The 24,175-nt window shown below is 40.0% G+C and overlaps 1 protein-coding gene and 2 pseudogenes across 15 annotated transcripts in view; all 3 read right to left on the bottom strand.

Moving 5' to 3' along the window:
- Positions 1-961: 961 nt before the first annotated feature.
- On the bottom strand, positions 962-2,183 carry LOC107127193 (non-POU domain-containing octamer-binding protein pseudogene; annotated as a pseudogene).
- Positions 2,184-2,806: 623 nt separating this feature from the next.
- On the bottom strand, positions 2,807-3,427 carry LOC102115915 (small ribosomal subunit protein eS12-like; annotated as a pseudogene).
- A 1,655-nt stretch (positions 3,428-5,082) lies between these two features.
- Positions 5,083-24,175, bottom strand: part of PUS10 (pseudouridine synthase 10) — an 85,888-nt gene continuing 66,795 nt past the window's right edge. For 9 of the 15 annotated variants that reach the window (XM_005575796.4, XM_065527055.1, XM_005575797.5 and 6 more), the window contains 7 exons: positions 19,717-19,773; positions 18,777-18,853; positions 18,628-18,683; positions 17,680-17,797; positions 11,944-12,086; positions 9,277-9,376; positions 5,083-6,719 (listed from right to left, as the gene is read on the bottom strand). In XM_005575796.4, coding sequence (XP_005575853.1) covers positions 6,681-6,719; positions 9,277-9,376; positions 11,944-12,086; positions 17,680-17,797; positions 18,628-18,683; positions 18,777-18,853; positions 19,717-19,773 — 590 coding nt within the window. In that variant the 3' untranslated portion in view covers positions 5,083-6,680. Of the gene's footprint in view, positions 6,720-9,276; positions 9,377-11,943; positions 12,087-15,987; positions 16,175-17,679; positions 17,798-18,627; positions 18,684-18,776; positions 18,854-19,716; positions 19,774-23,656; positions 23,801-24,175 lie in introns of those variants that run through there. The other 6 variants (XR_012422351.1, XR_012422350.1, XR_012422348.1 and 3 more) reach the window with 5 other exon arrangements.

Below are 24,175 nucleotides of genomic sequence, written 5' to 3'. Positions count from 1 at the left end.
GTGGGACTACAGGTGCGCGCCACAACACCCAGCTAATTTTTGTATTTTTAGTAGAGACGGGGTTTCAACATGTTGGCCAGGATGGTTTCGATCTCTTGACCTTGTGATCTACCCACCTCAGCCTCCCAATGTGCTGGGATTACTGATTCAATCTCCTTTTTTTTTAAGGCTTAAAATGTATTTTAACAAGTGATGCTGCATTGCTGCTCCATTTCTCAGAAAAACTTCAAATTTAAGGTATTAGCAACAAATCAAACATAGTACATCAATTAAATATGCACAGCATAACTACTAAGTAAGATAGGCAAGGCTAAGAGCTGCTCTCAGACCTTCAGCATCCAGCAACCCTGTTTCTAAGACTGTACTAGGCCTATCAAGGAAAGCTGTGAATAGCAACATCATAGACACAAAAGGGCCATTCCTGGGTTGTCCTCATCCAAGAAAAAGATTGAGGCAAGTTAACACAAGATTTTTAAAAAGATATACTGAAATGAATCTCTAAGAGAAAATGTCTTCCTTAGGACATGAAGGGGATAATATATGGGATATAAAAGAACTATACGTACATTGTTTGTGACCTCTGTGGACATTTGCCTGAATTCTCACCTGGGAGTGAATGGAGCAGTGGGGCGAAGGGCATTGGAGGAGGTTTGTTTTTTGTGGTGTATGTGTGGTGTCTCTGGGGTTGGTTAGTGTATGGATAAGAAAGCAAATGAAACAGGATGGAGAAAAAAGGAATCATCAAGATTAATGGGTCTCTAACTGGATTCATTTCACCGTGGTTCCCCCACGTCTTCAACAGTCGCATTTGAGACTTCAGTAATGCACCACAGAGAATTTTCAGTTAAACATTATACCACACAGAACTGGTTTGTTAAATACCACTCCTCCCTTGCTCTCTTCCTCCAAAATACTCCCCAGAGTAGTGTAGGTAGCGTAGACCTAACTATCGGGAGGAATCTCACTTTTCTAGGGTAGAATTCTGGCTAGTCCAAATAGGGTCCTCTTAAAGGTTTTCAGGAACTAGACACTGTAACTTTATTAGTATCAGCAACGTGTGTTTGGAGGAAATTCAGCTTCAGGAGTTGCACAGTTCAATGCAGGAGGAGTTCCACCAATTGCCCCAATTCCTTCCATTGCAGCAGCTTGGCCAAAGCATTCCATCGTTGGTGAGGTCAATTAGCATCATAGGTTCAGGTTCTGGAAGAGCTGGGGTAACAGCTGGCACAAAAGCAGGGGGCATGGTGCCTCTGTTATGCCCGTAGCACCTCCCGCAGCCATCTGGCACAGCTGTCTCTCCTGCTCTCTCCTATCAGAGAAGGTTCCGGTGAATCTTTCCTGCCATTACCAGTGCATCACTTCCTTCTCGTGCCTGCACTCCTCTCGCATGGGCTCCAGTTGCCGTCGTTTTTGCATCTCTTGGTTGTTCAGCTCTTCCATCCTCCACAGCTCTTCTTGGCACCTCATCAAATCCTGCCTCATTAGCATGACCTGGCATTGGTGAAGGCAAGCAACCCCCATCTCCATCTCCAGCTTCTCATGAGCCTCCTTGATATTGTGATCCACTTCGTCCTGCTGCTGCTTCTCCATCTCAATGAGCACCCTCCAGTGCATGCCATACTCATATTCAAAAGCCATGCTGTGCATACTGGGGTGGCTGTTCTCACTCCTTGTGAAATTGCTGATTTTTTACAACCAGCTTCTCTGGAAGTCCTTCTTTGTCACCTAATTAGCCTATGGGCTACCCAGTAACAGGATGAGGAAATGTGGTTAGCAGGAAGCAGCCTGCACTTTCTGAGCAACTGGCTGCCCTGAGAACTCAACAGTGCCTTTCCCTGAGGGCCTTCCTTGATTATCCACAGTGACTACAGCCCCCTCCACCTGGCCAAATAAAGAAAAGGCTTCTTCCAAAAGTTTGTTAGAAGGTTTCGGACTGTAAGGGATGCACTGTGGCAGGCAGAGTGCACACAGCTGCATATTGTCCAGACCCACTTTGGCAATCTCTACTAGGGTTTGTGCTTCCAAGTGCATAAAGTCAAAGCCTTTATCCTTATGAAGACCTCACCTGCCTTCCCATGTTTCTTTTTTGTTGTTATTGTTTTTAATTTTTTAATTTTTCCTTTTTGTTTATTTAAATCCTCTTTCTGTGAAATTGCCTTCCCGTATTTCTCACATTTCCTCATTTCCTCCTCAGTGATGTGAACACTTCCCACAAAGAAATAGCTTTGTTTGGTGAAGGGCTTCTTTCCTGGTTTCCTAAAATGCTTCGGGTCAATAGTCAAGCCTTCATTTTGGCTGCTGGCCTTTTTCCCATTTGCAGGTATTGGCAGCAGCGATGGCTGCTGCTGTTGCTGGGGATGCTAATAATGTTTCCCTAGAGCATGGTTTTGCTCCAAGTTAAAAGTTGTACTGCTTCCCTACCTACTGTCCTCTCCTCAGAGTAATGGTGACCCTTATTTGCTATTGGTCTGTTTAGATTTTCTGTTTATGATTCATTCTTGGTAGGTTGTATGCGTCTGGAAATCTGTCCACTTCTAGGTGATCCAATTGTTGGCATATAATATATAATTGTTCCTAATAATCTCCTTTGATCCTTCGTATTTCTGTGGTATCAAACGATTTTTATTTTCTGCCTTCCTGACTTCCTTCCCACCTGTCTCCCTCCCTTCCTGAATAATTCAGGACAAAAGCCATTTGCTTGTTCTGTACCAAGTGCAAGAAGATGTTACCACAGGGGGCAGTGGTAGTGGCCTAGTGTAGGGCTGCAGTGTGGAGCCTGAGGAGAACGTCTGAGGGCAGCAGGGAGGGGACTGTGAATAATAAGGCAGCAATAGATTGGTTATTTTTGAGGAGGACTGAGTCAAATTTCTTTTTTCTTTCTTTTTTCTTTTTTTTTAAGTGCGTGTCTGTGTGTGTGTGTGCCAAAAATTTATTTGTTCATTTCTTGCATTTGAAGTACTCTTCAATGACGTCCTTGGCCTGAGACTCCTTGCCATAGTTCTTAACTACTACACAACTTCAACCAACCACTTTACGGGGTTTCCCCTCTGTCAGTTTTACAGAGGCCTGCCCATTCTCCTAGTTTCTTGTCATCAACCTTAATTAGGTTGATTTGGTGTTCAGCACAAAGGGCCTCCACCAACTGGACATACATAGGCTCATCACAGTTGGATGCAAGCACATACAGCACCCAAAGATGGGCTTGGCACTTGTCTAAGCCTTTGGCAGCTTTGCAAATTTCACGTGCTAGGCCATCATGGATGACGGCGGTCTTCAGCACCTCCTGTAAAACAGTATTAATGTCCACTGCACCTCCAGCAGCACTGCCTTCCTCCGCCATGGCAGTGGGTTACAAGTGAAGCCAAATCTTGAATGCACCCGAGACTCCACCTCTATACAACTCGGTGGCGGCAGAGAAAAAGCAGGAGCCAGATTTCTTATAGTCAGAGAAGAGAATTACAAATTTGGAAAGGGTGAAAACTAGAATAAGGTTGGAATTGGAAGTACTGGTATAAACTCTTACAGCTTTCAGTATGTGTAGATACAGAGACGTATAGGTGTATGTGTGTGTGTGTGTGTGTGTGTGCATGCATGCATATGCATTCATGTTTGTTCCCTAGCTCTGTTCCATGAGAGGGCTTGGAAACAGCAATGGCACAAAACAATGAGCATGCCTACTGCCCAGATCTTGGTTTCTAAATACCATTTTCTGCTAAAAGAGATCAGATCTTAGAGAAAAAGCCCTTTGCAGGGTTAGTGCAGAGGAAATAAACTGGACAAATCAAAACTGTGTGACACCTGATAAGATGCAAGAAGAAGACAATCTCTCTTTTGTGGTTTTCTTGCCAAAAAGGTACAATCTGAATCTAATAAAAAGGAAACATCAGGCAAACCCAAATTGAGGAATGGTCTACAAAATAACTGACCTGAAATCTTAAAAAATGTTAAAGTAATTAAAGTCAAGAAAGACAAACTTGTAAGAGTGGTGGAGACTAAAGAGATGTAACAAAATGCAATGTGAGCACTTGACTATGAAGGACATTGATGGGACAACTGGCAACTTGAACAGGGTCTGTAGGTTAGATGGTAATATATCAGCGTTAATTTCCCGATGTTGATCACTGTGTTGTGGTTAAGTAAAAGAATGTCCTGGTTTGTAGAAATGACACACTGAAGCCTTTAAGATCATGGGGCATCACTGACTCCATGGCTCAGGGAAAAAGGTTCTTTGTACTTTTTTTGCAACTTTTCCTGTAAGTTTGGAATTATTTCAAAATTTAGAAATTCAAAATAGAATTATAAAAGTAATATTTTTCATAATAAACAAGGGTAGCCTTTGTTAAAAAATCAGAAAAGCTGATATCAAAGTTCATTCTCTTAAGTGGACTTAAAGAATAATTAGCTCCAAAAGAAAAGATCTGCCAAGTAAGATGTTTTTCTCTTAGAAAATGGAAATTTAACTTCTAAATTTACTTCACATAACTCACAAATGTAACCGGTTATCTTACTTGGAAATTTTTCATTTTGCCAATTTTATTTTCTCTTGACTTTTCCAGGTATCCAGAGTTGATGTTTTTCCTAAAATAAACCACAGACTATATTTGGGACAAAGAGATACTAAGAAGTACAAAGGGCTCTTTCTCTAAGTGTTATGAAAAAGACTTCGAATTTAAATAAAGCTTACAAAGAAATCATAAAACTAATTTTAAAATGCTTTTATGTAGGCAAAAGGGAAATTGTAGCACTCTCACTACTTAATATTCCCAGTTCTGCCTGAAACAAAGACAAACATTAATTTTTTACAATCTTTGTCTCAAAATTCTATGAACATTTGGAAGAAGTATTTAAAGCTAATGCTTACTCTTTGCTTGAAATTTTGTATAATCTCAGGAATAGAAATTTAAGAAATAGAAGTCTTCTCATTTCAGTTTGCTAAGCACGTTCTTCATTCTTACACATTACAGGTCCACTGAATTCAAAGCTAAGCCAAAAATACCATGCGAAAGACTGCCTCCTAAACTATTTAAGTCTCTTTTGTAGCAAAATTTTCCCAGAAACTGAGAAACATCCACACAGAAAATCTTACCTTTTTATCAAAAGTTTATTTGTTATCCTTTTCTCATTTTCTGGGCATTTCAATGCATTGGCATTGACAATAGTGAAAAAAGCATTTGCTGTTATTCACATATCAAACACATGGTTTCAACGTGGTATGAAACCATGTTGGTTCCAACGTGGCTGACTCCTTTGTGTCCATTAAAACCATTTTCCTCATATCTAAAGTGAATCTTGGTATCTGTGATTTATGTTTAATACAGAGATGGGAAACAGTGAGTAATCTAATACTAGTCAAGTTACATGTATTCTTAAAAAAAGCTCAAATAGTTGAATTAGGGTGATGGAAATTATACTCAAATCTGAAATTGTAATAAGGCTCCTTTCTGAAATTTAATGACCCATTCATTTTTTTTAGGTTTAGCTTAATGTTTTTCCTCTTTGTAATACCAACTGAGCTTTAACTTAATAACAAATGGTAACTATATAAGATTGCATTAAATAGTCTTGGGCTATTTTTTGGTGAGCTCTTTGATTTGGTAACTACATTCCAAAAGTTAATTCTCAGTTACGTGAGTTTAAATGGCATCCATAGCTGCCCCTTCACACAAACAGGTGTTCAATAATAGGGCTTATTAGAAAGACCCTGGAGACCAAGAAACTTCAGTTCTAGTCCTCAATATAGAAGTAGCTAACAATTTTGGATAAGTCATTTAACTTCTAGTCTTTGGTTTCCATATTTATAAAATGGAGACAATATCCTATCTACTTTAATAAGGTATCATTAAAATGTTTATAATTGGATAATATATTGAAGTATTCTGAAATAATATCGGTTCTTCTTTGTTTAGCATTCTCAATTTTTCAAATTCTTAACCCTGGGATTGAAGTTATTAAAGGCACTTGTTTCTCCTTATTTAAAAGATTTATTAAAGGCTCCTACCATGGCATGCCTTGGTTCCTATGGTTTTACTTTCCCTCCACAGGAAAAATGTATTGACAATTTTAGATTGTCAAAATTCTTCCTTAATGAAAGTATTAATGAGAATTATTTCATTATTCATAGTTTAGTTAAGATTTATGACAAATCACAGCCAAAAGTACTTCATTGGTAATAGCTCGTTTGAGGCTTCCTGGGAAAAATAATAATGTCAGATTTGCATTTGCAATCTTAGAATATTATAGGATATTATGCTGCATAAATCTAGATGTAACTTTTATTCAGATAATTTTTAAAAATTAGAACATGATTTTAAAGGTAGTATGTCTCTTGTGGAGGGAAATCTTGCTGAAATTAAAGCTTCTTAAGAGAGAATGTGTTCTGTTTGTGTACCTCTCTAAATGAAAGAATTAAGGAGAATTATTTCATTATTCATAGTTTGGTTTGTGGGGGTGAGAGAGGGAATGAGAAAAATCATAAGACATCCTTGGAACAATTTAACACAAAATATACACATATATAGATCCTGAGATGTTACAACAAATTAACAATTATATAGATCAACATGATCCAAATGGTTTCCAAGACACCGTTATGGTGGGTAAACAGCCATTTTACGGCGTGTGCTCCGTGGATGTCCACACCATGCCAGGAAAACCCTACGCTTTGTCTCCAACTTTGAAAGCTAGTCATCCAGAGCAGGTGGCCAGTCAACATCTACAGACTAGAAGGGAGACAAGAAGTCATTAAAACAGTTATTGCTGTTGTGGTAAGCATTTGCTGGTAATGCTGTATAAATGTAATAGTTTTAATATAATGCAACAGAAGAAACTGCATTTGAAGAAAAGAGCTATTGAATACCATAAATTAACACCGTCAAGTCTGTTCTAGGGATTCTTGGACCTGAGATCTTCTGAATTAATTGAGTAGCAGTATTTGGCTACTCAGTTGGTTATTAATTGTGCTTTTTGACTGACAAGAGAATACATTTAAAAATTTTAAATGGTATTTATGGGGCCAGACGTGGTGGCTCACACCTTTAATCCCAGCACTTTGGGAGGCCGAGGTGGGCAGATCACTCATGGTCAAGAGTTCAAGACCAGCCTGGCCAACATGGCAAAACCCCGTCTCCACTAAAAATACAAAATTTAGCCGAGCATGGTGGCACACGCCTGTAGTCCCAGCTACTCGGGAGGCTGAGGCAGGAGAATAGCTTGAGCCCAGGAGGCAGAGGTTGCAGTGAGCCAAAATCATGCCACGGCACTCCAGCCTGGGCGACAGAATGAGACTCCATCTCAAAAAAAAAAAAATGGTATTTATGGGTCAAAGTAGCAAACAAATTCAAGTGACTACACCAATTTTCCCTCAGAAGTCTCAGAAACTTTCATTCTTCTGATCATTTTCATTCTCTCATCTTGCATTGAACAAATATTCAAGTAGTCTATACGCCTATAAGTCTTGTTTGCAACATAGCAACAAAATGTGAAATAAATGATTATGAAAGATGACCTGGAACTAGAAAAGGATTAAGGATCTTTGTGCTTCACTTCTGTAGAATTTCTGTTTCTTTAAAATCCAGTTCATCTATCTCTACTTACCTTTATTTTGTTCTTCTAGGACAAAACGTTGACCTTTGAGTCAGAATGAAATTACAGTAAACAGACTATTTGTCTCCACATAAACACATACCAGGTCTATCAAAAGCTAGAGGATCTACTTTAAGAGAAAGTTAAAACAAAACAAAAAAAACCCCACTGTATCTGTGGTTTTTATTGACATTTAAAGTTTAAAACGTGAAATTATTTACTGAAAATTTCTTCATTAATCCATGAGTCACTTCATGTACTGGCTTCAAAAAAAATTTATTAGAAAAGCCTACAAGCTACGTGTGTGTGTGTCTTTTACAAATCTCAAGAAGATATTTTGGTTCTGTTTCAGAATATAGCCATATACCAAACACCCAAATGTAAATTAATGAGTGTTTTCTCAAGCTGAAAATAAAACATGACTGATCACAATCTCTGTGTGTGTGGAGGGAGGCATGTTGTAGTGCTTACAAAGCTCCACAGTGATTCCAGTGGGCAGTCAGTGTTGAGAAACACTGGCCTGTGAGTCTTTGACACTCCTAACTGTTCTGAGAATTAAGGAAAAAAAAGATTAATGCAAGCCTGGGCAACATGGTGAGACCGCATCTCAACAACAACAAAAGCCAGGCATAGTGGCTCATGCCTGTGGTCCCAGCTACTCGGGAGACTGAGGCAGGAGGACTGCTTGAGCCTGGGAGGTCAGGGTGGCAGTGAGCCGTGATCGCACCACTGCACTCCAGCCTGGGTGACAGAGCAAGACCCTGTCTCAAAAAAAAAAAAAAAAAAAAAAAGAATGGAGTAGAGATTTTTCTTTAACAGAAGTTGTCTTCCTCCAAATGACAGTTTCACTGAAGAGGCTCCCTGCAACCTTGAGGGCACGATCACTGGCTATACTGCAGGAGCTAATCTAATTCCAGAGCACTTGAGAGAACTGCTGGTAAGGAAATACTACTCCAGTGATCATTTGATTACCATAGATGTTTTCACATTGGGCAACTATGCCCACTTCTTTCTGTAACTTTGATATTATTCCCAAGTACAAATCCCCAAGTCCTAAGATTCTGGGGCGAGTAGTGGGGGAGGTACTCTATTCCTAGTCAGATTTTCATGAAGAAACACCACTCATGACTCAACACTTACTGATACTCAAATGAAATATTTATGGAGACTTGCCCGACAGAACCATTCTTACAATTATTTTAGAATTTAACCTTGTTTCAATTCAGACTATAAGAGCAGAGAACTTGGACTACATCACAGGGGTCCTTATAGAACTGCTTTTATGAAGAAACATTGGCTCACCTCACTTTCTACCCTTGTGAATCAATGTTTCTGAATCGGTTGCTTTAAAGTCTATAAAACGCAACAGGTATGGGAATGAATTCTCTAGAGTCCAAAGGACATATGGAGAACACTTACAACTCTATTTCCTTGCTTGGTTTAAGGGTTTAGATTTGATAAATCTCAGTTAGTAAATTAGCTATATATTTGCAAGGAACATGAGACCTCGTATTAAAAACAAACAAACAAAAAAATCCAAAGACAGTCCCGCCCTTCAATACAATGTTACTGTGAGATTTTCACCATTCTCAAATACCTATGGAGGTGGGTAGTACTAAAACAGCTTAATGCCAAAGCGCATAACTTTGGTTGAATTCACTTTGCCAATGTGCATTCCATAATAGAATGGTTTACCTCAACATCCAGCTCAAGAATGTCTGCGGTCACATTCATCAGGGACCCAATGTTTGGCTTGGTTCTCCCGAAGTCTCCATGTACAAACTCTTTAATGTAGCTGGGGTTTGTTTAAGGAAAAAATGAAGACAGCATGCTGTACCAACTATTTGGTAAGGTTTGACAGGCAAAAATAATAAGAGCAGAAATGTTACAAAAGAGAGGTTATTTCTGAGCTCTGACTTGTGTGTCTTAAAAAAAAAGCTTTGGCCAGGTGGTTCCTAGTAGGCTGGCAGCCAACATCAGAGCCTGGGAAATGTGTTTACATCAAACTTACCAAAAATCATTACTTTCTTTTTTCTTTATAGCTCATCTCCAAGTGTCAAGGTTTGGATGTGGATTTAAAAAATAACTATAGCTGAATGCTTTTATTAAAAAACAACTTGGCCACAATTTCTGTATTATCATCTTGTTAGTCCCATTTTTTAATAATGGCAACTGTCACCTGCCAGATGGTACGTTTCCACAGAGTCACACACAGAGTGATCTCAATGATGGCATTCCTTGTAACATGACCCAGAGGCAATAGGATGGAAGGAATAATGAGACTATTAGTTTAGTCTTAATGATGGCTCTTCAGACCTACCATCTAGTTTGCTAACATGGTTAGCAAAAGAACTAAGTTAATTCTGTCTCTCTTTTTTTAAGGGGCAACTTTGTATTTCTCTCATAGGTCTTCAAATTTTGAAATCAATAACTAATTCTAGAATTTGTTTTTCAGATTAACATTCCTTACACAGGACTGTACTGCAGCTTTGACAATATTTATCTAAAAGATTTGTTTTTGCCACCATTCAGTAAAAATGCAGCATTATGTTTTGTTCTACAAACCAGCATTTAGTAGAAAATAATTAATGGAACTTGAATAGAGAAACAAATTTGTTTCTAGATGGTGAAAAATCTATACTATAATATACTGATATTATGTCCTCACTGTCTGAACGTTTTACTCACTCTACCTTTGCCAAATGTTTTGACTAAAGCACAAGACATATAATTATCTAGTAACTGTCTTTTTTGATAAACTCACAACTACCCAACAATTGTTATTTATTGTCTCTCGTTTTCTTTAAAGAATCCCCTTCTGCGTAGCAATGATGAAGACAGAAAACCAAATAGCCCCAGAATAACCAGTTAAAACATCCAGAGACGTTCTTATTCCTAACCAGAGGGACAAGGTTTAAGTCAAATGAGCTATCTCAGTGCACTGATCGATGTAAATATATAAGGTATATATAAAGTAAATTTAGTAAGTGAAAAATTCATATACTTCTGTGTATAACCATGTGGCATCTAAAGCTTTAACACATAGTTTTTCTTGGCTAATACCTTAAGTACATGTACATGGGTAGTTCTAAGAATGTTTTCATAGGATTGAAAAGACATCAAATTCTACAAAAGACATTTCTCCTTGGCCCACCAAAACTAAAAGCCAGGATTAGGTAAGAAGATTTTTTAAAAATATATACATGATTTGAAATTCCATCCATAATAGGCAAATATGCTCCAAACAACAAAGATACAAAGATCTATCCACTGGAGTCGAAATTGAAATTGATGCAAATTACAAAATTTAGAAGATTTTAAGAGTAGATAACCTATACTTGGCTTAGCTGAGTAAATCCAGGTCCTAGGGTAGTGCAGGGGAAGAAGTGAATGCAGGTTGGTGGGGAAGGGCAGGCAGACTAGTTACAGCAATATAGTAAGAATGGTATTTGGTAATTAAAACTTGCTTTTTTTCTATATATATATAGTGTGTGTGTGTATACGTGTTACATATATACACACACATACAGTAGTACATCATTAGTTCTATACCAGTTAGAAGGCATTTTGTCACTTCATGCTATTGGATCACATAATAATATAAAACCAAGAAGCAAACAAAAACTAGGAAGACCTTCAAAAAGTAAACTAAAGCTAAGCCTGTTAGAGCTCCCTGATATATTTTAATCAGCGACTCAGTTCTGATACAAAAATCATACAAGTCAGGTTAGATTATGAACAAATTATCAGCCTTGGACTATGGATATTTTAACTCTGAATCTCAACCTTTCTGTAATACAGTCAAAACTCTTTGCAGTCTGAAAATGGTGATAATGATATGTCATCTGAGTCGTTTTAGTTTTGTTTTTTTCACAAGGTACGTAGACAAAGATATTCTCTGTTGTACTAGGCCAGTGGCCAAGTAAAAGATCATGATGTAAAGTAGTGCTATTCCCATCTACTACCTGTGTTTAATCATCCAAGGCAAATACCTGAAATGTTGAAAAGACCCAAATATGGTCATAAATACGTGACTTGCAAATAATGTCAAGACAGCAAATGAATCCATCAAAAGTATTTTCTGGATACTATGCGCTCAGCACTGTGTAAGACACGGCAATTACAGGAAACATAACTTTAAAGCTGACATTGAACTCACTGCTACCTCAGTGTTTAGAATCATTTTGAAAAACAAATTTCGTGGGAAAAAAACACATCGAACAAACAAACAAAAATATTCTTCTGCAGTACAATCCTTTCCCGAATCCCTCCCAGACCAAGCTGACCCTATTTTCCAGGGCAGCATGAACTTTTCCAACAGGGTTCTGGCTCATGGCGGCAGTGCAGTAGGTGGAAGGATACGTGCCGGCCTGAGTTTTCAAGCGGAGGCGGAAGTGGTGCTCATCCACGTACTGCGTCTCCATGGAGTGAATGACGCGAGCTCGCACAGCCAGGGGCCTTCGGTGAAGGACGCGCAAAGGTGTTTTCTGGTCGATCTTTAAGTCCTAGGGGAGAATGTGACACACAGTCCCGGAGTCACAGCTTTGCCACCCAGTGAAGCCTATCTTAGCCCTTCCTTCACCATCCATAGCTCACCACAGATGTTTCCTTTAGAGAACTCCATCTGTATCACGGGGTGGACACTAATTAATGGTAAAATGAATTGAGTCCCGTTAGGTTCAAACTCTGTGGGACTTCTCAGAACCCAGTCTATCATTACTCATTTTCTGGGCCCCAGTAACCTCGCCATTTAAAGAGAGCTTTGAAGTAAATAGGTCTCTTTTACTCTCATATTTAATAAATTGGTGAAGGCCCTGGAGTTCTGGCCTGCCCTTAAGGTCTATCGGGTTGCCCTAAAGACAAGGCCTTTACCTTTGTTTACTTTTTTTTTTTTTTTTCTTTTTTCTCGCTCTGTCGCCCAGGCTGGAGCTCAGTGGCGCAGTCTCGGCTCACCGCAACCTCTGCCGCCCGTGTTCAAGTGATTCTCCTGCCTCAGCCTTCCGAGTAGCTGGGACTACAGGAGCCTGCCATCGCGCCAGGCTAATTCGTGTAGAGACGGGGTTTCACCGTGTTAGCCAGGCTGGTCTCACTTCTCCTGACCTTGTGATTCGCCCGCCTCGGCCTCCCAAAGTGCTGGGATTATAGGCGTGAGCCACCGCACCCGGCCCCTTTACCTTTGTTTTCTAACCCAACAGAGTGACCTAAGAGTGGGGATTTCAGGCTGCGTGAGAAATGGCTGGTTGCAGAAGGTGGGACATCAGCATCGCTTGGGTGTATGGCAGTTTGCGTTTGTTTGAAACAAGGTCTCGCTCTGTTGCCCAGGCTTGAGTGCAGGGGCGCCATCTCTGCTCACTTGCAACCTCCAATTCCTGGGTTCAAGCGATTCTCCTGCCTCAGCCTCCAGAGTAGCCGGAATCACAGGCACACGCCACCACGCTCAGCTAATTTTTGTATTTTTTTGGTAGAGACGTGGTTTCACCATATTGGCCAGGCTAATCTCCAACTCCTGACCTCAGGTGATCTGCCCTCCTCAGCCTCCCAAAGTGCTGGGATTATAGGTGCGTGCCACCATGCCCTGCTGAGTTTGCATGTTTTAGGGAGACCCACGTACCTACTGTCAGGGGTGGGTTGTTTGGATTTGTTTTTTTTCGTTTTTTTTTTTTTTTTTGGTGAAGGAAAAGGGTTATACAAAAGGATACATCTGGAAAATATATTAATATTAATACATCTTGTTTAGGGTGATATTTCAATATAATAATTACAAATCAATGTGCATAATAAACCAGGACCTTTCAATGTTTGTTAGCCCAGCTTGCAACTAATAATACTGCATGTCTTTTTACATTTCAGATTTTTTAGGGACACAGGCTTGTTTTTCTCACAATTCGTTCAAGTTAGAGATTTTCTGTCACAAGATAAAAATTAAGAAATAGAGGTTAACACTGTAAAAGGTCAACTAATTCCAAGTTTTAAAAATTGGGCGTAATCAGAAATTCAGATTCATAAGAACTGAATCCTCTGCATTTTCTTGTCGGAACAACTCTTCCTAATTTCCATGGTTCTTGAGTGCCGGAAGGCCTGCTAACGGAAGAAAAGTTTCTGTTTGGTCTCTCCTCTATCAAGTTCTCCACCAAGAAAAAAAGAGCAAGTTCTAACAAAGACCACATTTGAAAGGGTGTGGCTGCTTTTACCAGAGTGGTGAGTCAATGGCTCCTCCTAACTCTGTGGTTTTTATGAGTCTTTGATTTTATTACAGAAATACTTTGTCCTGATGAGATAAGCTGTCTCCATAAGACCTGATTTTTCTCTGGTCAAAGAGACAAAAAAACAAAAAACAAAACAAAACCAAAAAAACATAAATAAAGGACAAGGCTGAACTGTGAAGGAATCTATAAAGACATGGCTTCCACTTTAGAGAAACAGCAGCCTTTAAATTAATGACTATCTATGGAGTCCTCTCCCCTGCTTCCTTTACCTTTAGAGTTATTCCTAGTACTTTGACCATGAGACAGTCGGTCAATGGAAATACCACGAGTCACATGTCTTTTTTGGTTTGTTTGATTTTAGTTGATAAAAGGAAACTACTTCATTTATTCTAATATTGCACTCTGCTGCTCCTGTACTGCTGAGTTTTCAGAAACACACAAACACACACATATGCTTGTTTTTTTTTTTTTTTTTTAGAAATAGGTTGCTCCTGAAGAGGGGATAAGTAGTAAATGTGAAATGACTTTTTCTCAGTATGGGGAAGTAAGTCGGTTTTTATAATTTTTATGCTAACTGGAATATTTGAAAACTAAAAACATTATTTGAAATCAACTAGTTGCATCAGTCTACTTAGGCTATGGACCATTAAAAGAGACCCTTTCACCACTTAGTCTGTACTATGAAAATCATCTTTCAGCCCAGGCTGGAGTGCAATGGCACAATGATGGCTCACTGTGGCCTCGATCTCGTGGGCTCAAGCAATCCTCCTGCCTTGGCTTCCCAAAGTGTTGGGATTACAGGCATGAGCCACTGCACCTGACCTCAGTGTTATTTCTGAATTATCTCTATGGCTACCCCAAACTATGAACCTATTTTTTAAATGAGTTTATTATTCCCACGGCATTCTCAATAACTTGTACAACCCATGTGAAGGCATAGAGAAATTTAGAAATTCATTTTACAATCTTAAAGATATCTGTCTATATTATAACTACCATCCTAAGAACCTTACATAGTATGGCCAAAAGCTAAAAGGCCTTAGCTATAGAATCACAGAATCTGAGAACTGGAGAGGCCATTGGAGATGATCTAGTCCATCTCCTCATTTTATAAATGACCTTCTTTAAGCAGGTGAATGATTTGTATGTTTTTACGAAAATACTCATACTATAAACATTATTCTGCACTTTGCTTTTTTCTCATGTCATAAGTGCTCCTACGAGTCATAGATATAGACATACCTCTATCTTTTTTCCCAGCATTTTTGGGTACATATGTACATACTAATATGTAAATTAAATAGGGTCATATGCTGGTTTTGTTTTTGCTTTTGTTTTGAGATGCAGTCTTACTCTGTTCCCCAGGCTGACTCTGTCCCCCAGGCTGGAGTGCTGTGACGCAATCTTGGCTCACTGCAATCTCTGACCTCTGGGTTCAAGCTATTCTCATGCCTTATCCTTCCAAGTAGCTGGGACTACAGGCATGCACCACCACACCCGGCTAATTTTTTGTGTTTTCAGTAGAGATGGGGTTTCACCATGTTGGCCAGGCTGGTCTCAACCTCCTGACCTCAAGTAAGTTATCCACCCACCTCAGCCTCCTAAAGTGCTGGGATTACAAGCATAAGCCACCATGCCTGGCATGATTTTGTTTTTTTAATAGCTGTATATATCCCAATTTACTCTACCGTTTCCTTATTGAGGGACGTTGATTATGTTCCCAGTCTTTTTGTTGTTGATTCTGCCACTTAAAGCCCTTAAACACTGTGTACATATTCGTATGCACTGGAGTTTTATTTCTACAGGACAGTTCAGTATATTTTAAATTTTTACAGTCACTACCATGTTGTTTTTGAAAAAGGCTGAAACACTACATTTCTACTGAGAACTCTCCTCCACTCCAACCCACCGATAGGTATTATTAGTCTAAGGGGAATAAAGTGATGTCTTATTGTTACATCAACCTTTTCAAATGATTCTTGGCCACTGGAGTTATTCTTTTTGCAGCTAACTGGTTCATATTCTTTGTCTATTTTTATTTGTTGCGTGTTCATATTTTTCATAAGTATAAATTCTATTTATAGTATCTTTTGCCATACAATTTGGTTTCTACATAATCTGCTATATGTGTATACATATACATATATATGCGTTTGTGTGTGCTTAAATCAGCAGTCCCCAACCTTTTTGGCGCCAGGGAGCAGTTTCTGGGAAGACTATTTTTCTATGAACTGGGGAAGGAGGGGATGGTTTGGGGATGATTCAAGCTTGTTACATTTATTGTGCACTTTATTTCTATTATTATTACATTGTAATATATAATGAAATAATTTTACAACTCACCATAATGTAGATTCAGTGGGAGCCCTGAGCCTGTTTTCCTGCAACTGATGGATCATCAGGCATTAGATTTTCATAAGGAGCATGCAACCTAGATCCCTCGCATGTGTCATTTCCAACAGGGTTCACGCTTTTATAAGAATCTAATGCCACCACTGATCTGACAGGAGACAAAGCTCAGGTGGTAATGTGAGTGATGGGGAGCAGCTGCAAATACAGATGAAGCTTTGCTCTCTCATCCACTGCTCATTTTCTGCTGCGTGGCTAGATTCCTAACAGGTCACCAGCCAGTACCACCGGAGGGTTGAGAACCCCTGGCTTAAATCACAGCATATCATCCTCTCTAGAGTCTATACTTTTATTTTTTTCCTTAGCACTTACCAGAAACATCTTCCTGTGTCAATAAATATTTATCTACCACATAATTTTCAATGGTTGAATAGTAGTAGTCCATTATACAGATACGTCATTAATATTAAACCAGTTCCTTCTAGTAGGTCATCTAGGTTGTTGCAAAATATTGCCTATTTAAACAATGGTAACTATATGTGTCTCTGTGCTGCCCATGTATGCTCATTCCTTGCATTTGAAAATAAACTGTTTCTGGCTGGGCACGGTGGCTCATGTCTGTAGTCCCAGCACTTTGGGAGGCTGGGGCAGGCAGATGACAAGGTCAGGAGTTCAAGACCAGACAGGCCAACATGGCAAAACCCCATCTCTACTAAAAATACAAAAATTAACCAGGTGTGGTGGCGTGTGCCTGTAATCCCAGCTACACGGAAGGCTGAGGCACGAGAATCACCTGAACCTGGGAGGCGGAGGTTGCAGTGAGCCGAGATTATGCCATTGCACTCCAGCCTGGTGACAAGAGCAAGACTCTGTCTCAAAAAAAAAAAAAAAAAAAGAAAGAAAGAAAGAAAAAAGGAAGTAAACTATTTTTATAAGAAGAGGTGGGGGCAGGTGGTAAAAAGTATGCACGTGAACAGGCAGACACATGCTCAGGTATAGGAAAACTTCACATGTGGCAAAATGCATGTGCTTTACATATATTATCATGTGTTTTACTCATGTACTTAATCTCAGCCTCAGTTCTATTAGATAAGTGCTATTTTATATTTATTTTTGACAAATGACCAAAGATGATAATAGCATTGCCGAGTTTTTCCTATGTGCCAGGTACTGTTCTAAGTGCTTTATCTAATTAAACTCATTTAATTATTTTAACTAATTTTATAGATGAAGAAATTGAAGCAGAAAGAGGTTAAGTAACTTGTCCAAAGCCACAGAGCTCAGAAATGCAGATCCAGGATTTGCACCCAGGCAATCTGTCTTCAGAGTGGGGCTCTTCCCCACTGGCCACACTGCCGCTCGAGCAGGTTAGATGACATACCCAGTCCTTCAGCTAGTCAGTGGCAGAACCAGGCGTGGAACCCAGGTCTTGCTGACCCCAAAGCCCATGCCCTGTGACTTGCTAGTAATAAATTAGAAGACAATGGGATCTTTGATAGGCAACAGAAAAATGGAATAAAAAGAACAAGCATACTTAAACTACCTTTATGTCATTTAGGAATTCAATGTCTTTCTTCTGGATCGCTTTATCTGTCCATATTAAGGCACTGTAGGTCTTTGTCTTTTCTTCTTCACCTTCTTTCATATGTCCTATTGCCTCTCTAAACAAAAACAATTTTTAAAAGCTTGTCCAAATAAATAAAATGCAAACAAACCTTGCCCCAAATTAACCTTTCTTTAAAAATAGTTCCAATGAGATATAATTTACATATAATTTCTCAGTTTTACCTGTACAATTCAATGATTTTTAGTATGTTTTCAGAGTTGTCCAGCTATTACCACAATCTAGTTTTAGAAACTTTCATCACCCCGAAAAAGAAACTTTGTACCCATTAGTGTCACTTCCCATTATTATTCTCCCCAAGCCCTAGACAACCATTAACTGACTTTCTATCTCTATAGATTTACCTATTCTGAACATTTCATATAATGAAATCATACAGTATGTGGTGCTTGGTGACTGGCTACTTTCATTTCATAATGTTTTCAAGGTTCATCCAGGTTGCAGCATGTATCAGTACTTCATTCCTTTTTATTACCAAGTAATATTCCATTGTATGGATATATCACATTTTGTTTATTCATAGACACTTGGGTAGTTTCTACTTCTTTGCTATTGTGAATAATGTTACTAGGAATATCATGTACAAGTCTTTGTGTGGATGTTTGTTTTCATTTCTCTTGCATATATAATATCTAGAAGTGGTTAAGATTTGTATTTCCCCAATGACTAATTATGTTGAGCATTTTTTCATACATTAATCGGCTATTCCTATATCCTCCTTGCAGAAATGTCTACTTAATCATTTCCCCATTTTTAGTTGGGTTGTTAAGAGTTCTTTATATATTCTGGATGCAATTCCCTTATCGAGATATATAACCTGCAACTAAAACATCCCTTCAAAATCGTCTCCAGTGAGCCTACTCTTACCTTGTGACAAGCTGCAAGTCACGTACTTGGATTTTGTTAGATGAGTTATTAATTTTCTGTAGTAGCAGAAAAAGAAAAACAATTAGCAAGTCTAGCTCAGTCACAGAATTGCAGAAACATGACGATTTCCATGTCATGAAGTGGTTTACCTGCTGAAGTTCCTTAATTTCTTGTGAAGTGAAATGTACTCTATGAGGATTCACCAGCTCAATTGCAAAGGGCCTTCCTGGCAGCACACACCCCGTCATGAAACAGAAACGTGTTGATGGAGTTAACATTTGGGCTAATGCAAGAGGGTTAGGAGGTGTGAAAAATGGGTTGAGCTCTAGAGGACTGAAAGTTTAGTGACATGACTACATCTGAGGGAGGGAAGAATGTGTGAGAAGAATCAAGGGGCTTTTTGTGGGGGCAGAAGGACTGCTAAACCCCAGCACAGGCAATATGTGAAAATGACTGCTTGCCCAAAGGCCCATGAACAAGCCTGTGCTAATTACAAAACACAGTTCAAATAACTGCTAATTAACTTAGTTACACTAATGTAAAGTTGTCACATGCAGCAATGCCCTGTTGAAATCCATCCTCCTAGCCTGATCCACTAGTGAAATGGAAAAGCTTTGGTTCCATGAGAGGAAGGAACTATAAGTCTCAAACAGTTGAGGATTAAATATCATCTTTCCGATAATGCAGCAGGGTAAAATGAGAGACATGAAGGTTAAGACAGCAGAATAACTTTTTAAATGAAGATGTACATTTTGAAAACTGTATTGGTACTTCTGAAATGTTATTAAATGAAAAAATTAATAATCAAACTTTTGGATAAAAAATCAGTCACCTCTTTGTTAATGCACATACAAGTCCCTTATAACCTACAGGTATGCAATCAGGATGGCCTCTGAAGAAATGATTCCTGTTAAGGTGTATTTCATATAATTCATAAAGGGGCCTCCATAATCCACAAAGCTTCCTCCCTTGGAGAAGCTCTCGACCTTGCTCACTTTGTTTTTCACTGAGTGACTACTAAGCCTGCTGTCTAGAAAGGATGAATATCAGAAAGTTAGTTCTAATCAGGTGATGCTGTTGCAGTCTTACCATTTCCTAATGTTCTCACATCTACATCTTCTCTTCCAGAGGATGAAAAATTAAAACCTTTGAAAAGCAGATAAAGAAAAAAAAATTAGAGACATCATAGCCCTAAGATATTCATTCCCAACCTTTGGTAGAAACCCAATTGAAGGTCTTGAACAATCTACAGGAGAATCCCCCGGGAGAGTCATCGTCCCACCTCTAATGTCAATCTCTACTAAAAATAGTAATGCTAATAGTAAACACCATTTATTGAGAACTTATTATATGCCAGGCATTGGACTAAAAATTTTATATATATGATTTAAATTTTATTTACTTATTTTTTTTCTTAGAAATGAGATCTTACTCTGTCACCCAGGCTGGAGTGCAGTACCATGATCATGGCCGACTACAACCTCAAACTCCTGGGCCCAATCAATCCTCTTGTCTCAGCCTCCCAAGTAGCTAGGATCACAAGTGCACACCAGCACACCCGGCTAATTTTTTAATTTTTGTAGAGATAAGGTCTTGCTTTATTGCCCAGGCTGGTCTTTAACTCCTGAATTCAAGCTATTCTCCTGCTTTGGCCTACCAAAGCACCGGAATTACAGGTGTGAGCCACTGCACCTGAACCATGTACTATTTAATCCTTATTATAACCTTATAAAGTAAGTACAAAATAAAAGAACACCAAGCTTCAGAAAAGTTAGGTAATGATCCCAAGGTCGCACAAGTAAATGGCAGAGCTAGGTGTTTCTGATGTTAAAATCTGACCTTAACTACCATCCCATGGGAAAGCCAAGGCAGAGTCCTGTTTGGAAGAACAGGACACCACCCCTCTGGCCATAAGCCTATGGTAAAAACTCTACCATCTTTCTCTTTTTCCTTAAAACACAACCAAGCAAAAACATTCATTATTTAAGAATTAAACTCCATGAAAGAAGCCAGGCGCGGTGGCTCACGCCTGTAATCCCAGCACTTTGGGAGGCCGAGGCGGGCGGATCACAAGGTCAGGAGATCGAGACCACGGTGAAACCCTGTCTCTACTAAAAATACAAAAAATTAGCCGGGCGCGGTTGTGGGCGCCTGTAGTCCCAGCTACTCAGGAGGCTGAGGCAGGAGAATGGCGTGAACCCGGGAGGCGGAGCTTGCAGTGAGCTCAGATCGCGCCACTGCACTCCAGCCTGGGCGACAAAGCGAGACTCCGTCTCAAAAATAAATAAATAAATAAATAAACTCCATGAAAGAAAAAGGAGGGAAAAAAAGGTCTGACTCTAAAAAGCAAATTCATTATATATGTCATCAAACCAAAGCTGGAAACGTGATAAAACCAGTGTATGCTCTATCATAAGTAGATCATCACAGACTAAAAGCTGCAAATATTGGAATAGGAAAATTGTTTTTTTTGTTTTTGTTTTGTTTTGTTTTGTTTTAAAGGCAAGGGGCTTATACAACTACGTTTTTAGACACAGAACTAGGCCAGGCAGGAAGTAGGAGTCTGTGAACCACTAAGTCCCAAAAAACTCTCCATTCTGTGTTTACACTCCAGTGTGAAGTTACTAATAAATCCATAGGAACATCAGTATCTTCTAATCAGAGTCAACAGACTCAACCTGTAGTGCTAACAACAGATGGATGGCCATGGCTCAGTGGTGAATTCAAAAAGGGCATCTGGGAAGCCGAAGATGCAGACTCCTTGGGGCTACGATTTGACTTCTACCTGCCCATCCCTGTCTCCCAGTCAGCCCTGTCAGGAAAACAGGGGGTCCACAGTGACTGAACAGGAACCTGTGACTGGCAGGGGTGAAGGGAATGAACAGGCCTCGAAGAGCTAAGTCTACTAGTAACTGAAGGAGCAGAAATCTTAAATTCGTAAGTCAGCCATAAAACTTCCCACAAATTCCAGCCCATCAGTAAGAAAGAGGTGAAGAAAGAGGTGTAGAAACTAGGCCCTTGAGAAGGCCACAAAAGCATTTGATCCAGACTAAAGGAGAAGGCATATTTACTGATCTTTTAGAAAAATGTTTCAAACCAGGCTGGGCACGGTGACTCATGCCTGTAATCCCAGCACTTTGGGAGGCTGAGGCGGGTGGATCATGAAGTCAGGAGATCGAGACCATCCTGGCTAACATGGTGAAACCCATCTCTGTTAAAAATACAAAAAAATTAGCTGGGTGTGGTGGCACGTGCCTGTAGTCCCAGCTACTCAGGAGGCTGAGGCAGGAGAATGGCGTGAACCCGGAAGGTGGAGCTTGCGGTGAGCCAAGATCGTGCCACTGCACTCCAGCCTGGGTGACAGGGCGAGACTCCGTCTCAAAAAAAAAAAAAAAAAGAAAAATGTTTCAAACCTGAAAATTAAGGAAACATCCTTGGACCTCAGAGTGAGAGAAACTTGCGGGGGCAAACCTGAAAACTTACTAGTGTGCAATTATAAATGGCAGCTGACAAAAAAGGAAAAGAAGCCACTCCCTTAAGTATTAGAAAATACATGCTTAAAACTTAGTTGAGTTTTTTAAACTCACATTGTGCCTTGTCTCATTCCCCTAAAAACCAAAATCAAGGGCAAGAATGATCAGGAACTATAAGGGGTTCAGCTAATCTGCAGTGGTCCTCGTACTTGGGACAGACAGACAATCGGACCGAAAGATGGACAGAGGCCAGACAATGAAGGACCCAGAATATCCAGGTAAGTGGACTTCATCCTGTAGCTAGTCATTGACCAGGTTTTAGCAGGGAACTGACATGGAAAGTATGTATTCAATAAGTGAATTAATAAATATATTAGGAGAAGATTTCTTAGACATACAGATTTTTGAGAGCATGTCAAAATTATTACTCATTAGGGAATTAACAAGTAGATAATAAGACATGCAGTCTGAAGTGACTGAGAAACACGTTTGTATATCTCACATAGGGGAAGGGATGTTTATATAGGTAGCCACACTGCTCCATGCAATACTGGCTCAGTTTATAGAACTTTAACACTTAGGAGTACCACAGTTAGAACCATCTTCCCAGAGTTGTCAGATGTGAACCACTAATCAATAATAAGTAATATATCTGAGAAGGACAGGTTCAGCAAATTGATGTTATCAATCAGAGATTTCAAACAACAAGATTTTGTCTCCTGACAGGGAGCCAGTTAGCACTGAGGCCCAGAGGTCTGCTTTTTCTCAGGGGACTCTCAATAAATTATGTCAGGACACATTTACAGCTATCAAACATGCAATATTCTTCTTTTCAGTTTGGGAATAATTTTCCCCCCATCAAATGGAAAATGACAACAAACCACCTTCATTAAAAATTGTAAGGGGGAAAACACAACTGTTTCAGAGTCAGTCCTCCAGCAGCCCTAGAGATAACAGGGTCTTCCCTGGGGCCCAAATAGAACTGAAACTTTCTTGAATCTTCTTAAAAAAAAGGAGTAAGGTGGCATAAGGGAAATGGCTGTGCTTTAGTCAAGAGTAGGCTGAGGTGGCCTTCCGGCACAGCATGACTCAGCGGGTTTAGAGTGCAGGTGCACAACCCCACTCATTATGTAACCACACCACGTGAGGCACATTAGGTGCTCACTCACATGAGCTAGTGCTTGGCTCGGTACCACTATTGTCTGTAAAATGTATAACTACCCTGCTGATGCTGTACATACCATTCAGACTGGGGCTTGTGCCCAGAGACAGAGAATAAAGCCATGTTGAAACTCACTACGATTCCTTGAGTGTTCTTTCAGCTGCCCACCACTCATCCACCCACTGCCCTCGGTCCTCCGCTTGGGCTGGAACCCGACACTTGGTGTTGCACTTGATGTAGCAGGATACTGAGATTTAGAAGCAACAACACCCCTCTTGCCTGAGATTGGGATGATGTGGCTGAGACTGCCTTCCTAGCAGCCAAGCGGGTTATTCAGCAGGTACAAGCCCTTTGGGTTCACATGCTCCAACTGCACTGTGGATTGGGCCCACACCTGTGCTGAGGTGACCAATGTTTCCAACTGTTGGATCTGTACCGCCCTTCCAGCAGCAGCTGTGGATGGTTTGCCCTGGCACATACATCCCACATCTGTAGAGAAGTGAACATGGTTGGAGACTTCAGGTCCCACGGCTGACGCCTGGAACACAATGCACAAGTTTTGGACAAAGGATGCTGCAAGACCCATGGCATGCTTGCCCCCTGGTTGGCCCATGGCATTTATGATGGATGGAGCTGGTCAGTGGGGGAACATGTAGTACCCCCAGCCCAGGCACTGTGGTGCATAGAGCAACATTGGGGTAATACCACTGTGGGATGGCTACCCATCATGGTCTGTATAAACATAACATAATGCTGTACCTTTATCCCAGATAATCAGCAGAACATAAAAGCAGCTCTGCAAGGGGTCTCACGGGAGATTAAGACAGTTGAGGGCTTTACTGATGACCCCCTGCAGAGATGGTGGGCATCCCCAGGCTCTGGCCTATGCTAGGCCCTAATAGACATAAGTAGC

This window comes from Macaca fascicularis, chromosome 13, assembly GCF_037993035.2.
Source record: "Macaca fascicularis isolate 582-1 chromosome 13, T2T-MFA8v1.1".
Taxonomy (NCBI): Eukaryota; Metazoa; Chordata; class Mammalia; order Primates; family Cercopithecidae; genus Macaca; species Macaca fascicularis.
The sequence above is the reverse complement of the archived record's forward strand: the minus strand, read 5'-3'. Positions and strand labels throughout refer to the sequence as shown.